Raw genomic sequence first — 15,213 nt, 5'->3', positions numbered from 1 at the left:
CCGGTCTTTCTCTTCTTTCTCACACAGACCGACGTTTTCCAATATTCCGAACTGCTGCACTGATTCCATCTGGGGTCCCTTCGAATATTTTCCGACGTCGCTATTTTTTCTCTCTTCTCCCTCTATACTACTTTGTCGAGTCTCATGTATCGATCGAGGAAAAGAAACATGTATATATGAATTTTTTTTTTTTATTTTAGTTGCTTTAGTTGCTGCGACTAACGAATGTTACGCAGTTGGTGATGATAAGTAATATGACTATATATTTCTGGATATATTGCAGAATGCAGTGTAGTGATATATTTGATTTGACTAGGTTTTTATCAAGACGCTCATAGAATCGATCTTTGATTTATTCTTCGTCAAGTTTGTAGTAAAATATTCTTCGTAGTGTCAATACTCGTAGCTATAGTAAAATCATAGATTATCTGTCCCTCCATCATCTCTTTCTCTTCGTTTGTCTGCACTTTTGCCAATTTTTAAAATTTATATTCTTTTATATAAATAATCCCAAGTTTATTTATTCCGCTAAGTCTGTGTATATTTATTCTTTTATAATACATTATATTGATTTGCAGCTACTAGGGTTAGATCTTTTCAAAGCTTACTTTGATATATTCGCTCGTCGTAATATATAGTATTTCTCCACGCAATATTTAAACACAACATCGGAATCGTCTGCTCTAAAAGATCCACTTGAGACATCCCTTCTCGTCATACGAATCCATTCCGTTGAATGGAATTGGCGCCAAGCATTTTACGAGCATGCGCGTACGTCGCCGCATGGGACTGTTGTGCGTCGACCTTTACCTAACAACCCTCCAGCATTGTAGCCACCTCGCTTCCTCTCGCTGCAACCACCGCGGCAGCCACCCCCGTCGCCAACCCTGACCTGATTTATGAGATTCTCGAAGCGTCTACTCTACCGACGTGCGTTTTTGGTCCCCCTCTTTCTCTCTCCCCTCGTCTCTCCTCCCTTCCTTCGTCCTCGCTTCCTTCTACTTAGGCAGCTGGCTAGTGTTTCCACGAGCGCATGTACACGGAGATGTTCCCGCACGTGGAGCAAGTGGAATTCTCGCTGCGTTTCGTTCATTTCCGTCCTTTTGTTCGCGCACTCGCGAAAAGCGAGAACTTATTTCGGTAGAACGTATCTCGCGATATGTATCGGGAGCAGCGGGAGTCCTAATTAGTCGAGCGACAGACCCTCGATTTACGCGAACCAGATACAATTGCTTTGGCATCTTATCAATTTATGCGAGTCAAAATGTACGGAAGATATAGTTGTCTCTCAGTCAGGAACGATTGTGTCGTTTACTCGATTATTGTCGTTCTCGATTATTTCGACGATCGAAATATTGTTTTGTTACTCGTGAATAAATTTACAAAACATTTTTTTACAATACCACCGCGATATTAATATAATGCAATGTGCAAACATTGAAAAAATTGTTGCGTTGGCATTGAAATTCAGTGCATTGTGACAATGCACATAATCAATTTCATTAAAAACATTCACATATCTTGGAGAATAAATTTCGAATCGCGATGTTAGTTTTGACACGGTTAAAACTGCGTAGATTTCGAATGAACATTTCGCAGTGAAAGATTAAATTTGGCTTCAATGGCGTCGAATTCGCTAAACAAGATGAAATTCCGCGACAAATTCAATTTCTAGAACAATCCTCCCCGTGCTTTAACGTTTAGTAGAAATCTCTCTTCGTCAACAAGTAAATTTTCTTTATCCCAGAGAAGTGAAAAATTCTAGCGAGGGTTAGATGTCACACAAAAGCCGAGTGATTTGTGACGTTCGCCATTCTTTTGACCGTACGGCAAGGTTCGCCCTTTCTACACCCCCTCTCGCTCGCCTCTTCTCCTCTTCGCCGTCTTGCTTGTAGATATGGCCGAGTAATATACGAGCCCTGCATCTGTTCCCCGAGTGACGCAACGTCCCGCCATAGATCACACCCAGGCTTTTAGAGAGTGAAGGCTGTTAAGGAGAGTGCGAGAGAGAGAAAGCGACCCGTGGAAGAAGATAGGACGAGACGCTACGAGGGGAGAAGAAAGAGAAGGCGCGAGTGAGATTGAAGGAGGAAGAGGGAGAGAAAGAGTGACAGGGTGACGTACTGTTACTGTTAAACTCGCCTGTACGTAAAGAAGAGCATGAGCAGGAGTGCGGCTGCCTCTCTAGCGTGTCCTGGTATGGGGGTGAGAGAACGAGAGGGATGAGGTGGAAGTAGTTGCTAGTGGAAGACTATGGAAGGTGGACGGAGACATCGGTGTTGTTGTAAAGGGACGTACAGACTTGGATCGTGGATCAGGGAGACGAATGTAGTGTGTTTCTAAAAACGTGCACTTAGTCGGAGAACTCATTAACGCAATCGTACTGGCGATTGTATTTAAATTGATCACTCTGATATAGCGGAGAAAAATGTTGAAAAGTCTTACACTGATTTAAGACGCTATTCTATCTTAAAATATATGAAAAGGACGGAATATTTTTCGATTCAGCGTTTAAATTGTTTGTTTCTGCTTCTGCTAAATATTTTTAAACTTTCATATATTTATATTATTATGAAAAAGAGGAAATATAGAGAAATATGAATTATACGTGTATGTACAATATATTACATGTATATCTGTTACATTTTTTTATATTAATAGATTATAAAATAAATGTAATCATGAAATTATACGTTTTTGAAATTATAATTATAAGTTATGTATATTTATATTATAATATTATTATATTATTTATATTAGGGAACTTTTACGTATTCCATTAGCGTATCCAATTATAATCGCAGCAAATATTCTCTTATGAAAGCAATTGTACGAAGGATGCCAATCAATGCCACTTTTTCAAACGTCAAGATCAATCTTATAATCAGATCAGTCTTAGCATAATACCATACAAAAATCGAAAGAAGAAAACTTATTCTCTCTCTCTCTCTCTCTCTCTCTCTCTCTCTCTCTCTCGTTGTATAACGAATGAATAATCCAAAGAAGATAAGTAATTGTCTCGTATTTCATTATTCGAAGAGAGAGAGAGAGAGAGAGAGAGAGAGAGAGAGAGAGAGAGAGAGAGAGAGAGAGAGAGAGAGTACACACAAGTTGTGAGTATACTGATTTATACATATATATATTTCCCGGATATGGGTTAAGGAATTTTCTCGGCTCGCGTGAAGGCTAGAAGGGTGGGCATAGAGATTGGCGAGGGGTTTCAGATGAGGTGGTCGGGAGGGAGGGAGGGGTGGGGAGAGAGGGAGAGCAGAAAAGGAGAGCGACGGCGGCACGATACAGTACTACGCCCCTGGCGCACCGACGTAGAAACCATTGAGGCGAGATATACGAGCGAGAGTTTGTTTGCGCTTATGGCCTACGTCTGGAAAAGGGAAGGTAGAAGGGCAGAGAGAGAGAGAGAGAGGGGGGGGGAAGGGAGGGGGAAGTTGACGTTTTATCGGGGCACCCTTATGCCTATTATGCCTTCGCGCCCCCTCTCCGTCGCGCCGTACAGCACCCCCGCGCCCATCACCGCCCCGGCCCTCGTACGGTGGCAAACCCCCCCTCCCCCTCCCCCCCTCCCCCGCCGGCTGGGTGACGCGGCGTGCGAATTAAAACGCCTCATAAATATCTGAAACAAAGGCGGCCGCTTTCGAGGGCGTACGCCGGAAAGATATACGGCTGGTTACGATGGTCGGCATCGGGGTGGTTAAGGGATAAGAGGGTATGGGGGGAGGGTGGGAGTATGAACTGCGACGCGGGACGCGATTCTAGGCTTGTGGCGCCCTTTGTAGAAACCCGTCGGGAAGGTCGGACTTTCTCTTCTTTCCGAGAATCACGAGGACGTTTGCGCCGATTGGAAAATTCGCCATGAAAAAGCATGGAGTTTCTCAGCAACGATCGACGTTCGGCGATCAATATATTATCCACGCATTCAATTTAGAATATTTTGAAAAATTACGCCATTTTAACTACCATACCGTATATTAGAAGCTAGCTAAATTGAGAAGAAAATGAAATATTAGCTTTTTAGTAACGACTGCTTCGAAAGTTTTGGGAGAAGTTGTATTTCAATTTCAAACTTGATCTCAATTTCACGAAAGCGCGACAATTCATTTGACATATGCAGTTAGCATATATTATGATATGCATATATTATTAAATGAGAAATTTATTTTAACGAAGCAAGATTTTTAACTTTCTATCTTGTTCTCTCTTTCTAGGTAAGTAGTGGTCTCCGATCGTTTGAAAAGCGAGCGGCTCGGAGCCGCCGCACCGGACGGGAGATATGCGCAGCAAGCAGCAGCCCAGGCCTTCTTTCCGATGGCCACAGCAACGCGGTGATAATCTTACCGGTAAATATTCATATGTAACATTTCACGCACGCACGCACGTACTTACTTTGTTCTTTATTTTGCATCTTGCATTTCTCGTGTCTCTGACAAGATACCGTTTCTTCGTATTGGTATATTCACAGAAACGAAACGAGATCAATAGATGATTAACTGCACTTGTATAAAAACAATTATATATTATAGTTTAGAAAGTTTAATTACTATTTGCAACGTGTTTTTATATTATTTGTAGAATTATTTTATATAAAATAAACTCAAATTTTTTTAAAATTATTTTTTAGCGCGCATTGCAATGCGTTAAGTGTTCCAAGTGAAACATGCAAGTATCCAAATTTCAATTAGTGTACATTGTGTTTCAACATATATGAACATATTATTAGTAGATTGTAAAAATACAATGATTATGAAAATCAAAAATAATAATATAGTAGGAAAAGAGGAAGGGGGTAAATCTCGCGATAATAATCTCCGATGATGGATCGATTCGTGTAATGCTGAAAATATTGAGAAACATGTTGCGATTTGTTAACCGATTATCATCAAACGGATCAGTTTGGCCTAACTGTAAATCGGTTATTTACGACAGGTTTAAGCGAGTAAAAGCTATCGGTAACGTGTTATGGAGATCGATAAACGCGACCAAGTATTATACACGGCATTCTGGACGAACAGATATCATTGAGGTTTGCTCGTATGTCCTTCGATCGTACTATTCTTCATGATTATGATGTTCTTAAGTAACGTTCAATCTATTACCTTGAAAGAACTCAGTAAATCATGATTTCTGTCTTTCATCTTCCTCTCTGATATGTCTACATTAGAATGATGTGCTTTCTTGGAATCGATGCAAAATATTTATTCTCGCATTTCTAATCAACAAGTATATGATTAATGAATTAATTAATGTTGTGCGAATAAGTTGGGAAAGATATAAAAATCATAATATACAAGTACTTTAGATGGTGTTGTACAATGTAATATTTTCAAAAATTGTTTACATGGCTTTTAACTCGGGCTCGCATTGCACCAAACGACATTTCATAGTATAACGTACATTAAATTTTATTACGAATACCATCGGGTAAATAAACTTTGTTACAGCATTTACAAATTTACATTTATTTTTCAAAGCCTAATTAGGATAACGATTTGCATCTTTTTGTCGATATTATTTTATAACATAGATACATTATAAGTTTACAATCATTACTAGATAATATGCTTTTATCTTGTCAGTACCTTTTTACTTTGGTAGACAAGTTTATAGGATTATACATATAACGTGTTGGTGAGTATCCCTGGAAAAAAAAAAACATATATTGCTGCGTCACTCGATTGCTTGATAGACATCTGCTCGTATCTTGTCTCTTTGTATTAAATTCACGTATCTATAACGTAAGATATTTTATTTCTCATATAAGCATCGACATCTTCAATCAACTCGCATTGATTATTCGAATATTGATTTACGTATCAATAATAAATATTAATCGAATTTTTTTCCTTCCTTTTCGCACAGATGTATAGTTTATTTACAATCCGTTTAAAAATTTATATATATATATTTACATATATGTATATTTAAATATATATAATTATATTGACAGTAATATATATGATAAGAGTATATTGATCAATAAAATAAAAGAGAATAAATATAAGAATAATTGAACAAGATGCATTTGAATCTGAGGTGTCTGTGAAAATTGAAAAAAAAAAAAAAAAAATAAAAAAATAAATAAAGAGCAACTGATTGATTTTTTTGGCTTGTAAATTAATATATAATAAAAATCAGTGGCTTTAATTCAAACATTGAATTTCTGCAACGAGAAAGTAATTAGTGAGACAAAAGGGACTAATAAAACGATAAATCGAAAACGGTATTCAACCGTCTTGCTCAAAGGCAAAGACAATCTAAACTAAGCAACTGGTTGACTCGTCTCACTTGCAAATTTAACGTGACGCCGTAACTCATTACGTCGCCTGAGCGTTGTCTCGAAATGGAGCCGCAAAGCGATAACTAGGTGATTTTTCTTGATCTATCTGCTGTTGAAATGGATAATCAGCTCCGATTTCTCCAATCGTGGGCGAAAATCCTTGTTGAAAATCCGCTGATTACCGTAAATTAACTTAAAGCGATTGTGTATAATATATCGATATTGAAACTTTGAGACACATACACATACATAAATATTTGAAAAATCACACTATAAAATATTAAAATGAGTAAACTTGTTATTTATTATATATATATATATATATATATATATATATATATAAGATATTTTTGGTTATACTGACATTTCTCATACAAGTAGCATATGCTTGTGGTAATATTTATAGTAATGTTGGTAATAATATTGTTTTATTATTTCATCTTTAGACAATTTTATCTTCATAAAATATATACGTATACCGAAATAAAATAAATATGAAAAACAAGCATACCAGACATTCATTCTATAATAAATCAATTATCGGGACAGTCTCTGTTCTGTCATTTTTTTATCATTTAATTAATTACTTATAATTCCGTCGATATTTCGTGATAAATAAATCTTATGTCTATAAATTTATTCTGAAACTTTAAGGACATTGTATTATAAATACACAATAGCACGATGGAATGATCGGATTGTTTTTGTCAAAATTTCTCGTATTTTCTAAAAAGAACTTTGGCACCAGCTGACAAAGACTTAGTTATATATATTTATACGAGATGCAAATCTTATAACATATATATTTTATTCGCGATAAGACATTTGACCGTGCTATTATATTTTTTCGCTTCACGATCCACCATATTACATTTGATATATTTGTCCGCTGACTCTACAAAAGTTCGACATCTTTGGATGTCGTCAGATTCGAAGAGATTTTAGTTGCAACAGTGTCTTCGAAAGTTGGTCGACTTCCTTTGCCGGATATAATCTCGACTAATGTACCTCGCAGTTGAACTCTTTGTAAATGCAGCTCACGAAGAACTTCTCTGCGGATGAACTTTGTAAAGAGATTCTCTTCGCTTTTGAAAAGTATATTCGTTTGCAAACGTACTTAACGAAAATATCATTGTCTTTGGTTCGTAATGACAATCGATCAATCGGAGCGATGGAAATGAAGGAACATTTACATTGAAAGGCAATTAAGAATAAATCACATCTTTAATGGAATCTCCGTGGTGGAGATTCGTTTTAATTGAAATTCACAAATTCGAGAGACGGGAATAATCGCGCAGCGTTTTATAATTGTGTTATTGCGCAATATATTTCGCGATTTGCAGCATTTACGATACTTAATTTTCGAAATAAAGTATGTTTTTTACCGATCAAAATATCATCGGCAAATCATTATTTCTGTGAGAATGTATCTGCTTTTAAAAGAGAGAGAGAGAGAGAGCAACATGTTTTAACTTTCTCCGATCAAATTGCAACTTGTGAAATCATTTTTGCCGCCATGTGTTTTTCTTCCTTGTTAGTCTCGTATTTTGGTCTGCTTGATATTAATTACTTTGCAATTCTGAGCAACGCTTTTTAAGAAATACGACAAACGCGCAGGACGTATCTAGAATAATAATAATCATCGCGCAAAACGTATTAAAATGAGATGGGCGCCGAGGAATTTACGAGGCGTATCAACTTTCTTGAGGGATCTCCCGGCGCGCACGCATTTAATGGTTAATAATTTTACGGGGGCCCGCACCGTGCTGTCGTAAAAACGCGTCTCGCGGCAGCAAAATTAACGTGCTTTAATCAGCGAAATACATCAGAAGGTACTTGAAAAGGCCACTCGTACCTGGCTCTGCGTCCCACAATCGAGATACAACCGTCGTCGACGGCGGCAATAAATTTTGCGCGAAACATGTCATCGTAGTCGCTCCGATAAAAGTTACAAGGACACGATCGGCCGGTTCGGAAATAGTACCGGTGTCGTTCCAGGTATACTACGATTCCATCGCGTATATCCTCGTCCATGTATTCTAGCGGGTAACGATGCACCTGCCTAACACACACACACACATAGAAACATGTATGGGTACGTACATGCAACAACTTCGTGAAAATTAGCGACGCAAGCCGGGATTTATTGCCACGTGCTCGCTCCGGGCTCTCATCGCCTGGGAAAAAAAAAAAAAAATATATGGCAGCCGTGTTCATCGCTCGATTATGGTACATTTACCAAGCACAGAAATTCCTCTTTGCTATCTCACCGCAACCGATCGGGGGTTATCAGTCATCAGTTGATACTGGAGCATGAATCTTTTTCCCGTAATTTTTGGCAGAAAAAAAACATATGAGCTGCTATGTTGCTTGGAAAAGATGGTTTTACTTGCAGTTTGATATATTTTAGCGCACACAATATATAGTTTTGGTGAATAAAATAATAATTATATATTGTTATTATTATGAATAATATATAAATAATATTATAATATATATTGTTATTTTAATAACATTAAATAATAATAATAATAGTGAAACACATCATTGCGTTAATATCATATTATCAATATCATTTGCGATTTAGCAGCTAGGAAAATACATTTTTATTTTTTTTTTGTACACATTAAGTGAAGATAAATTAATGGACTTACAGTTGAGGTTTTCTCGGGAAATCGCTGTCAATCCGGCATAATAATTTATATTTCCGTTGATGTAAATCTTTCTACTTGACAGCCGGCTTGGCCCAGCTTAAACATATCCAAATGGTGCAACCGCGCTTTCACTTTACAGAAGGCCCATTAATTCTAATTTTGCGTCATTGATGGCGATTTTATACTTTTTGCTATTTTATATTTTTTTCAAATGTTAGTTTCAACCAGCCCACATTTTACTATTTACCTATCATCAGCTCAATGATTTATCTCATTCGATAAATTTTGCATATATGACTTTCTACGAATTTATAATTATCTCTACCTATTACAAGTCTCTCATAATGTGTTTAGTCCTGTATAATTTAAACTGTATTAAATGGAACTCTTGAGATCTGTCATAATTCACTGTAAAAATATTATTCGCTGATAACACTTGATCGTAATATAAAAATAATATATTGCCTTTTCTGTCTCGCTTATTTATGAAAGCATTGAATCACGATTCCGGAGAATAAGATATTTGAAGAATTAATTATTACAAATTAAATAAATAATACAATACTGTCGTACGCGAGCTTGTAATAATAAGATCGCGAGAAACATGCGGAGGTAAGCGGAAACCGGAGAAAGTACGAGACCGTGTGCGTGCGTGCGACAAATACACAGCCTCTTCGAAAGACTACCCTTCCCATACCACCCTCGGCCTGCGATCGTCTCGCTGGGCGATAACCCGTGGACGACGTGACAAGTGAAATTCTGTATCCATGGGGTCGGCGGGGGATATCGGCGCACGTCTAAATGAACCGTTGTACCTTCAGCTTTGATTTCAAAGAGGATCTCCAACAGCCGAGGAATATTCATTTAAATATCTGTCAATACTCGAGCTCGACGCGGTCGCCTACCCTGGGGATGGACTTATGTGCCCTGCCGCGGCTCTTCGTGTACTCCGTGCGCGCGTATTCTCTCCTTTATATGTGTACACGTGACACAAGCACACGCGACGCCAATGTCTGATCTCTGTCGCAGGTATTCTCGATCCACTTTTGCAATCTGACCGTTCGACCACCCCTCGGCGTCTACGTTACTCGACTTTTCCGGAAAGTTTTTTTTTTTTTTTTCCTGTGTACAATAGGTGGTAAGCTTTCAATTGGATTCGCAAAGTATGCGTTATTGACCATCTATTGAACATGTATCTCGTAGAAGGAAAAGATACGAATATAAGACATTTGATGTAAACAAGATTTACACGAATCAGATATATAGATTTTATAAAGGGAAAATAAATTTTATAAATTTTAAATAGGAAATATGTCGATTTGTTTTCCTATTTTCTTAATTTACTCTCGGTATAATTAAAAAGTCATTTTCCTTTAACTTGACGAGGAATAAATGAAAAATTTCAAGGAAGAAGTTAGAAGTACAAAATCAAACTTGTGTTTATGGAATATATATAATTAATGTATAATTATTATTCTTAAAATTATAAGTAGTCAATTATTGTTATTTATAATGGACATTATGCCTTCCTCTATTTAATTGTTTTGTTTTCTGTTTCAAGTGATTGTAATTATTAATTATTACTAGATGCAAAGGCATAGATATAATATCATTTTCTGTATGTAAACTATTATTATCTTATAGTAAGCCTGTTAGAGCGAGGTTCAATTAGTATGTCGTATACATAAATCATATTATGTATTTGCATGTTCTGCATCATGTTTTACAATTCAAAATTATGATTATTGATATATTATGCTAATTTCGATTCAAGGATAATACTTATAACGCCAATTTTTTCTCTTTCTCTCTCTCTCTCTCTCTCTTTCTCTCTCTCGAATGATTTTACATCATTTAAAAATTTATTTTCTTAAAAAAATTCTCTTACGTTTGCCATCTACATGAAGTGACGATTACATATTTTCACTTCATATTGATTAACACGTGACGCTTTCATTGACAAAAGTATACATTATCTCGCTGAAGAGATGGTCGGTTTAAATCTATACGCGTGGACAGAAAGATATTGAAAGTCGCAGGGAGGAGGAACACGGGAGTAGAAGGAGGCGGCGAGGACGGGTGTGAAGTGACTGGGTGAAAAGGTGATTTTGCACGACAGGGAGCAGCTTCTTGGCGGGTAGATGGGTGGACCAGAATGGTTAGCATCCCGGACCAGAGGTAGATGGGGCAGGAACACTTTGCGTGCGTCATTTAAGAGAAGCTTAATGCCGCCGTAAAACGCGCTAACGGCCTACTCGACGAGAGTCCCGCCGTCTTCCAGGAGCGGCGGCTATAGTTCTTCCGTTTCCGAAGCCCGCGTATTCGCGATCGCCCCTTTTATCGCGCTAGTCGCTCTTACTCGGCTGAATGATGCGCTAAGGGGTCTTTAAAAAGAGGCAAATGATACTCGCATCGAGGTAACGTTATATGTATATCGCAGGGTTGGGAAAGTTACTTTATAAAAGTAACTCGTTACCGTTACAGTTACTAAAAAGTAACGAGTCGTTACAATTTCCGTTACTTTTTTACAATACAAACTAATAATTTATTTTGCATAAGAAAAACTTTTAAAAAATTGTAAGCAAGATTTCATTCAAGGTTTATTACAAAATAAATGATTAAATTTTATCGAAATTCTTTATTAATTTTTAATAAAATTTGTTGCTCCATAATATCATCATTTAAATGCCCTCTTTGTGGTGTTAATACAGAGCCACCGATGCTAAACATTTTTTCTACAGATGCACTGCTTGGTAGAGCTGTATTATATTTAATAAAAAGTTTTTTAAGTTTTGGATAGTCGTTTAACATTTCTATATTACAATTATTTAATTTTAAAAACCGTTGCAATTCTTCTTGTTCAGATTCATTTTGCACCGTTTTTTGCTCAAAAATGAAAAAATCATCGTGATCGTCAGATTTTCCAGGTTTTGAAGAAATTTCAGTTGATCGGATTCCCAATAAATCCTCCAAGTAATTTTCAGCACGTTTTCTTTTTTCTCCGGTTAACCAGTTTAACTTAAATTTTGGATGTAAACATGCTGCTGTTATTAATTCTTTTGTTTCAAATATTGTAAGAAATCTAAAATCAAATATAGTAAATTAAGAGATATTGTTTGTTTTATTGAAATTAATACTTTTGAATCAATAGTTTAAAATAAAATAATATTTTTCAATTAAATCCTTATTTAAAATTAAATAACATATGTATTAATCAAATTAATAAGTTACCTTTTATTTAAACCTTGCTGAATAGCTTCAACTAATGAATGGCAATCTATAAGGTCAGATTTATTGAGATTTTCTAATTTTTGTTGCAAGGTACTTAGAACTGGTAGTAAATGAGAGCTCTGCTTTTCCGAAAAGATAAAGCTCTCATTGGATATCGCGCGTTGGGTCATCGCACTGGTCTGCAAGAGCCATAAGTTGATCAATCACATTCAAGCATTTTTACAACATAATAAGAATGCTAATTGGTCGATTTGCTTACGGCTTTACGGTTAAGATAAAAATTTTCTCACGCACAATAGCAAGAATAATATCTTAAATAAATCAAAAAATTTGAAAAAAGTGACGGTAAAAGTAACTGTTAAATTCGTTACTCGTTACCGAAAAATGTAACTGTAACGGTAACGGCGTTACAAGTAACGCGTTACTTCCCAACCCTGGTATATCGTTCGCGTACCTTTTGCAGAGATTTGCGAATGACGCTTGTGCGGAAAACGGACGTGCAAAAATTTTGCATGTTGCGCGATGAATGAAAGTGAATAAAAAAAATTAATATTTATACATTCAAAGCCGAAGTCCTTGGCTGTAATGGAATATGTCAACATATTATGTATGCAGAATTCGTGTAATCATCCATTTATTATTAAATATCTATAGTTGATCAAGAACATGTATCGGCAATCATATAATAATATTGATTTAACCCTTTGTGGTATATTCTTTGAGACGTGAAACAAGATTATTTCGTATAATTGGATTTCTATTGTAATATCCAATATATGAACATCTCTAGATTTCTACTATAATATTCAAGTATTATTTTACATAATTATTGTAATACGATACTATAATTAATGCGAAGAGGTGATCAGTTGGTGTCTTGCGTGTATCCGTTTCCTTTCTACCATTGTCTTTCTCTCATTGGCTTTCTATATTTTATGATGGTCGTAAAGCGTCGCATGAATTTTATTATTATTACGGAGCAAGAAACGATTCTCCTTTTACGTATAGCGACATTTGTTGCGCGCCGCGTAACATCTTCGATTATAACATAGAAAGTTGAATCTGTCGTTCATGATGCGGCGTGATTATATGTTAATGCGAACGCATGTAAAAGGAGATGTAATCCTCTAAATATCTTTTCATTTAGAATCTATTTATATTTACGTCGCAATATTGCAATTTTTCTCATTACTAGATTTTTCAGCTTGAATTGTTTCAAATTTTTCAACATTTATTATTATTATAAATTTTTTATTTATTAAGGAGAAACGTGCGTCTCCGTTTACAACACAAATATCACGATATATCGGTCGCGTGGCGATAGATGAAGAGCGCGTAATGAACAAACGATTTTGGAAGGGAAGCAGCAAGGAAGAAGCGCAATAAGACCCCCCAAGGGTGATATTTCCACCCTCGTTACGTCTCCGGCATAGCCGGCGAACATTTTAATCCAGCCGACCAACGTCACTCTGCCGCCCCGAATAATCAGCCCGAAATTCATTGCACAAGCGCGGGTAGGCGAATTGCCGCGAAACGTAACAAAAGAACGAGATATTAGTCGGTCGCGGCTGTGTGCTGGTCGACAAAGTGGTTGGCGGCGGGGGTGGTTCGCAACGGTGTTGCGGGACGACAACAGTCGGCCGACAACAGTCGGCCCGTACCGCGATTTGGTCTTCTCTCTCTTCGCGCTCGGCTTGAGCGAGTAATTAGGCCGCGCGTCCAAGGAACTGGCTGTCCTCGTCCTTTAGTACCGGCGATCTCTTAGATCGCGATCTCTCGCGCGGCGGTTGATTGATTAACAACGTCATCTCCTAGCGAGCGCGCCCGATGTATGTCTCGGAACGACAGTGATACATCGTTCATTTATTCGAACGTAATGATCTTGTGTTTAATGCGAAATCGCACAATGTCCGTGAGCGACACGCCTCCTATACAGGGTGTCCCATTTTAAAGGACCCACTCAAATATCTCAGAAACACTGCGTTAAATCGAAAAGTGTTTCAAACAAAAGTTGTGTGGCTTCAAAGGGGCCATAAGATGGTGACAATGATTTGATCTTGGAAAATTATTCGAAGGTCATCTTTAAAATCTTAAATGGAAACCCCCATTTTTTATTTAGTATTCTTGTAGCTGACACATCGAGAGCTTTCCAAAACACTATAATAAAGTATTTTTTTATTAAGTACTTTTTGAATTATTTTATATTTTAATCTGACATATTTTGGCACACAATAAAAAATTAAATATCTCGTAAAATATTTAGTTTTCGATAATCTTACCGTAATACTTCTATGTACAGAATAATGAGACAAATCAATTAGTATTAAAAAAAAAAAAATTGTTTTTAAGAAAATTATTTACAATGTATTTTTTTAAACAATTATTTGTTGTTTTTTTTTGGCACTAATTAATTTGTCTTATTATTCTGTACATAGAAGTATTACGGTAAAATGGTCGAAAACTGAATATTTTACGAAATATTTTATTTTTTATATCGAAATATGTCAAATTAAAATATAAAATAACTCAAAAAGTACTTAATGAAAAAATACTTTATTATAGTGTTTTGGAAAGCTCTCGATATCAGCTACAAGAATACTAAATAAAAAATGGGGGTTTCCATTTAAGATTTTAAAGTTGACCTTCGCATGACCTTCGAATGATTTTCCAAGGTCAAATCATTGTCACCATCTTATGGCCCCCTTGAAGCCACACAACTCTTGTTTGAAACATCTTTCGATTTAACGCAGTGTTTCTGAGATATTTGAGTGGGTCCTTTAAAATGGGACACTCTGTGCATTACTTAATAATATGCACATCGAGAATTAGTCATTGGCGGAAATTAATATGCGAACGATTTGTGTAAGTAATCGCCAGGGCGCGCCGGCTAATTCATTGCCACGTGTCCGCTCGCGTGCACTTATTTACACGAGACGCGAACGTTTGCATTCTCGGCTGTCGGAATTGAAACTTTGAGAGCTATCGCAATTACGAACTCGCGCGCCTGCGATCCGTGTTACCTTGTCGACCTTAACG

General features: G+C 36.7%; 1 protein-coding gene across 6 annotated transcripts in view; it reads left to right on the top strand.

The window, feature by feature from the left end:
- The window catches only part of Tio (zinc finger domain-containing protein tiptop), a 147,175-nt gene that overhangs the window by 92,656 nt on the left and 39,306 nt on the right, over positions 1 to 15,213 (top strand). For 5 of the 6 annotated variants that reach the window (XM_070315767.1, XM_070315766.1, XM_070315765.1 and 2 more), the window contains one exon: positions 4,224 to 4,355. The exons of the other annotated variant lie outside the window; for it this stretch is intronic. In XM_070315767.1, the coding sequence (XP_070171868.1) occupies positions 4,289 to 4,355 (67 nt within the window). In that variant the 5' untranslated portion in view covers positions 4,224 to 4,288. The remainder of the gene's footprint in view (positions 1 to 4,223; positions 4,356 to 15,213) is intronic. 6 annotated transcript variants of the gene reach the window in all.

The sequence above is a fragment of the Polyergus mexicanus genome, unplaced genomic scaffold, assembly GCF_030449975.1.
Source record: "Polyergus mexicanus isolate NDT 795.1 unplaced genomic scaffold, iyPolMexi1.0 SCAF_2, whole genome shotgun sequence".
NCBI classification, from domain to species: domain Eukaryota; kingdom Metazoa; phylum Arthropoda; class Insecta; order Hymenoptera; family Formicidae; genus Polyergus; species Polyergus mexicanus.
Note: the sequence above shows the minus strand (reverse complement) of the source record. Positions and strands in the feature narration are given on the sequence as shown.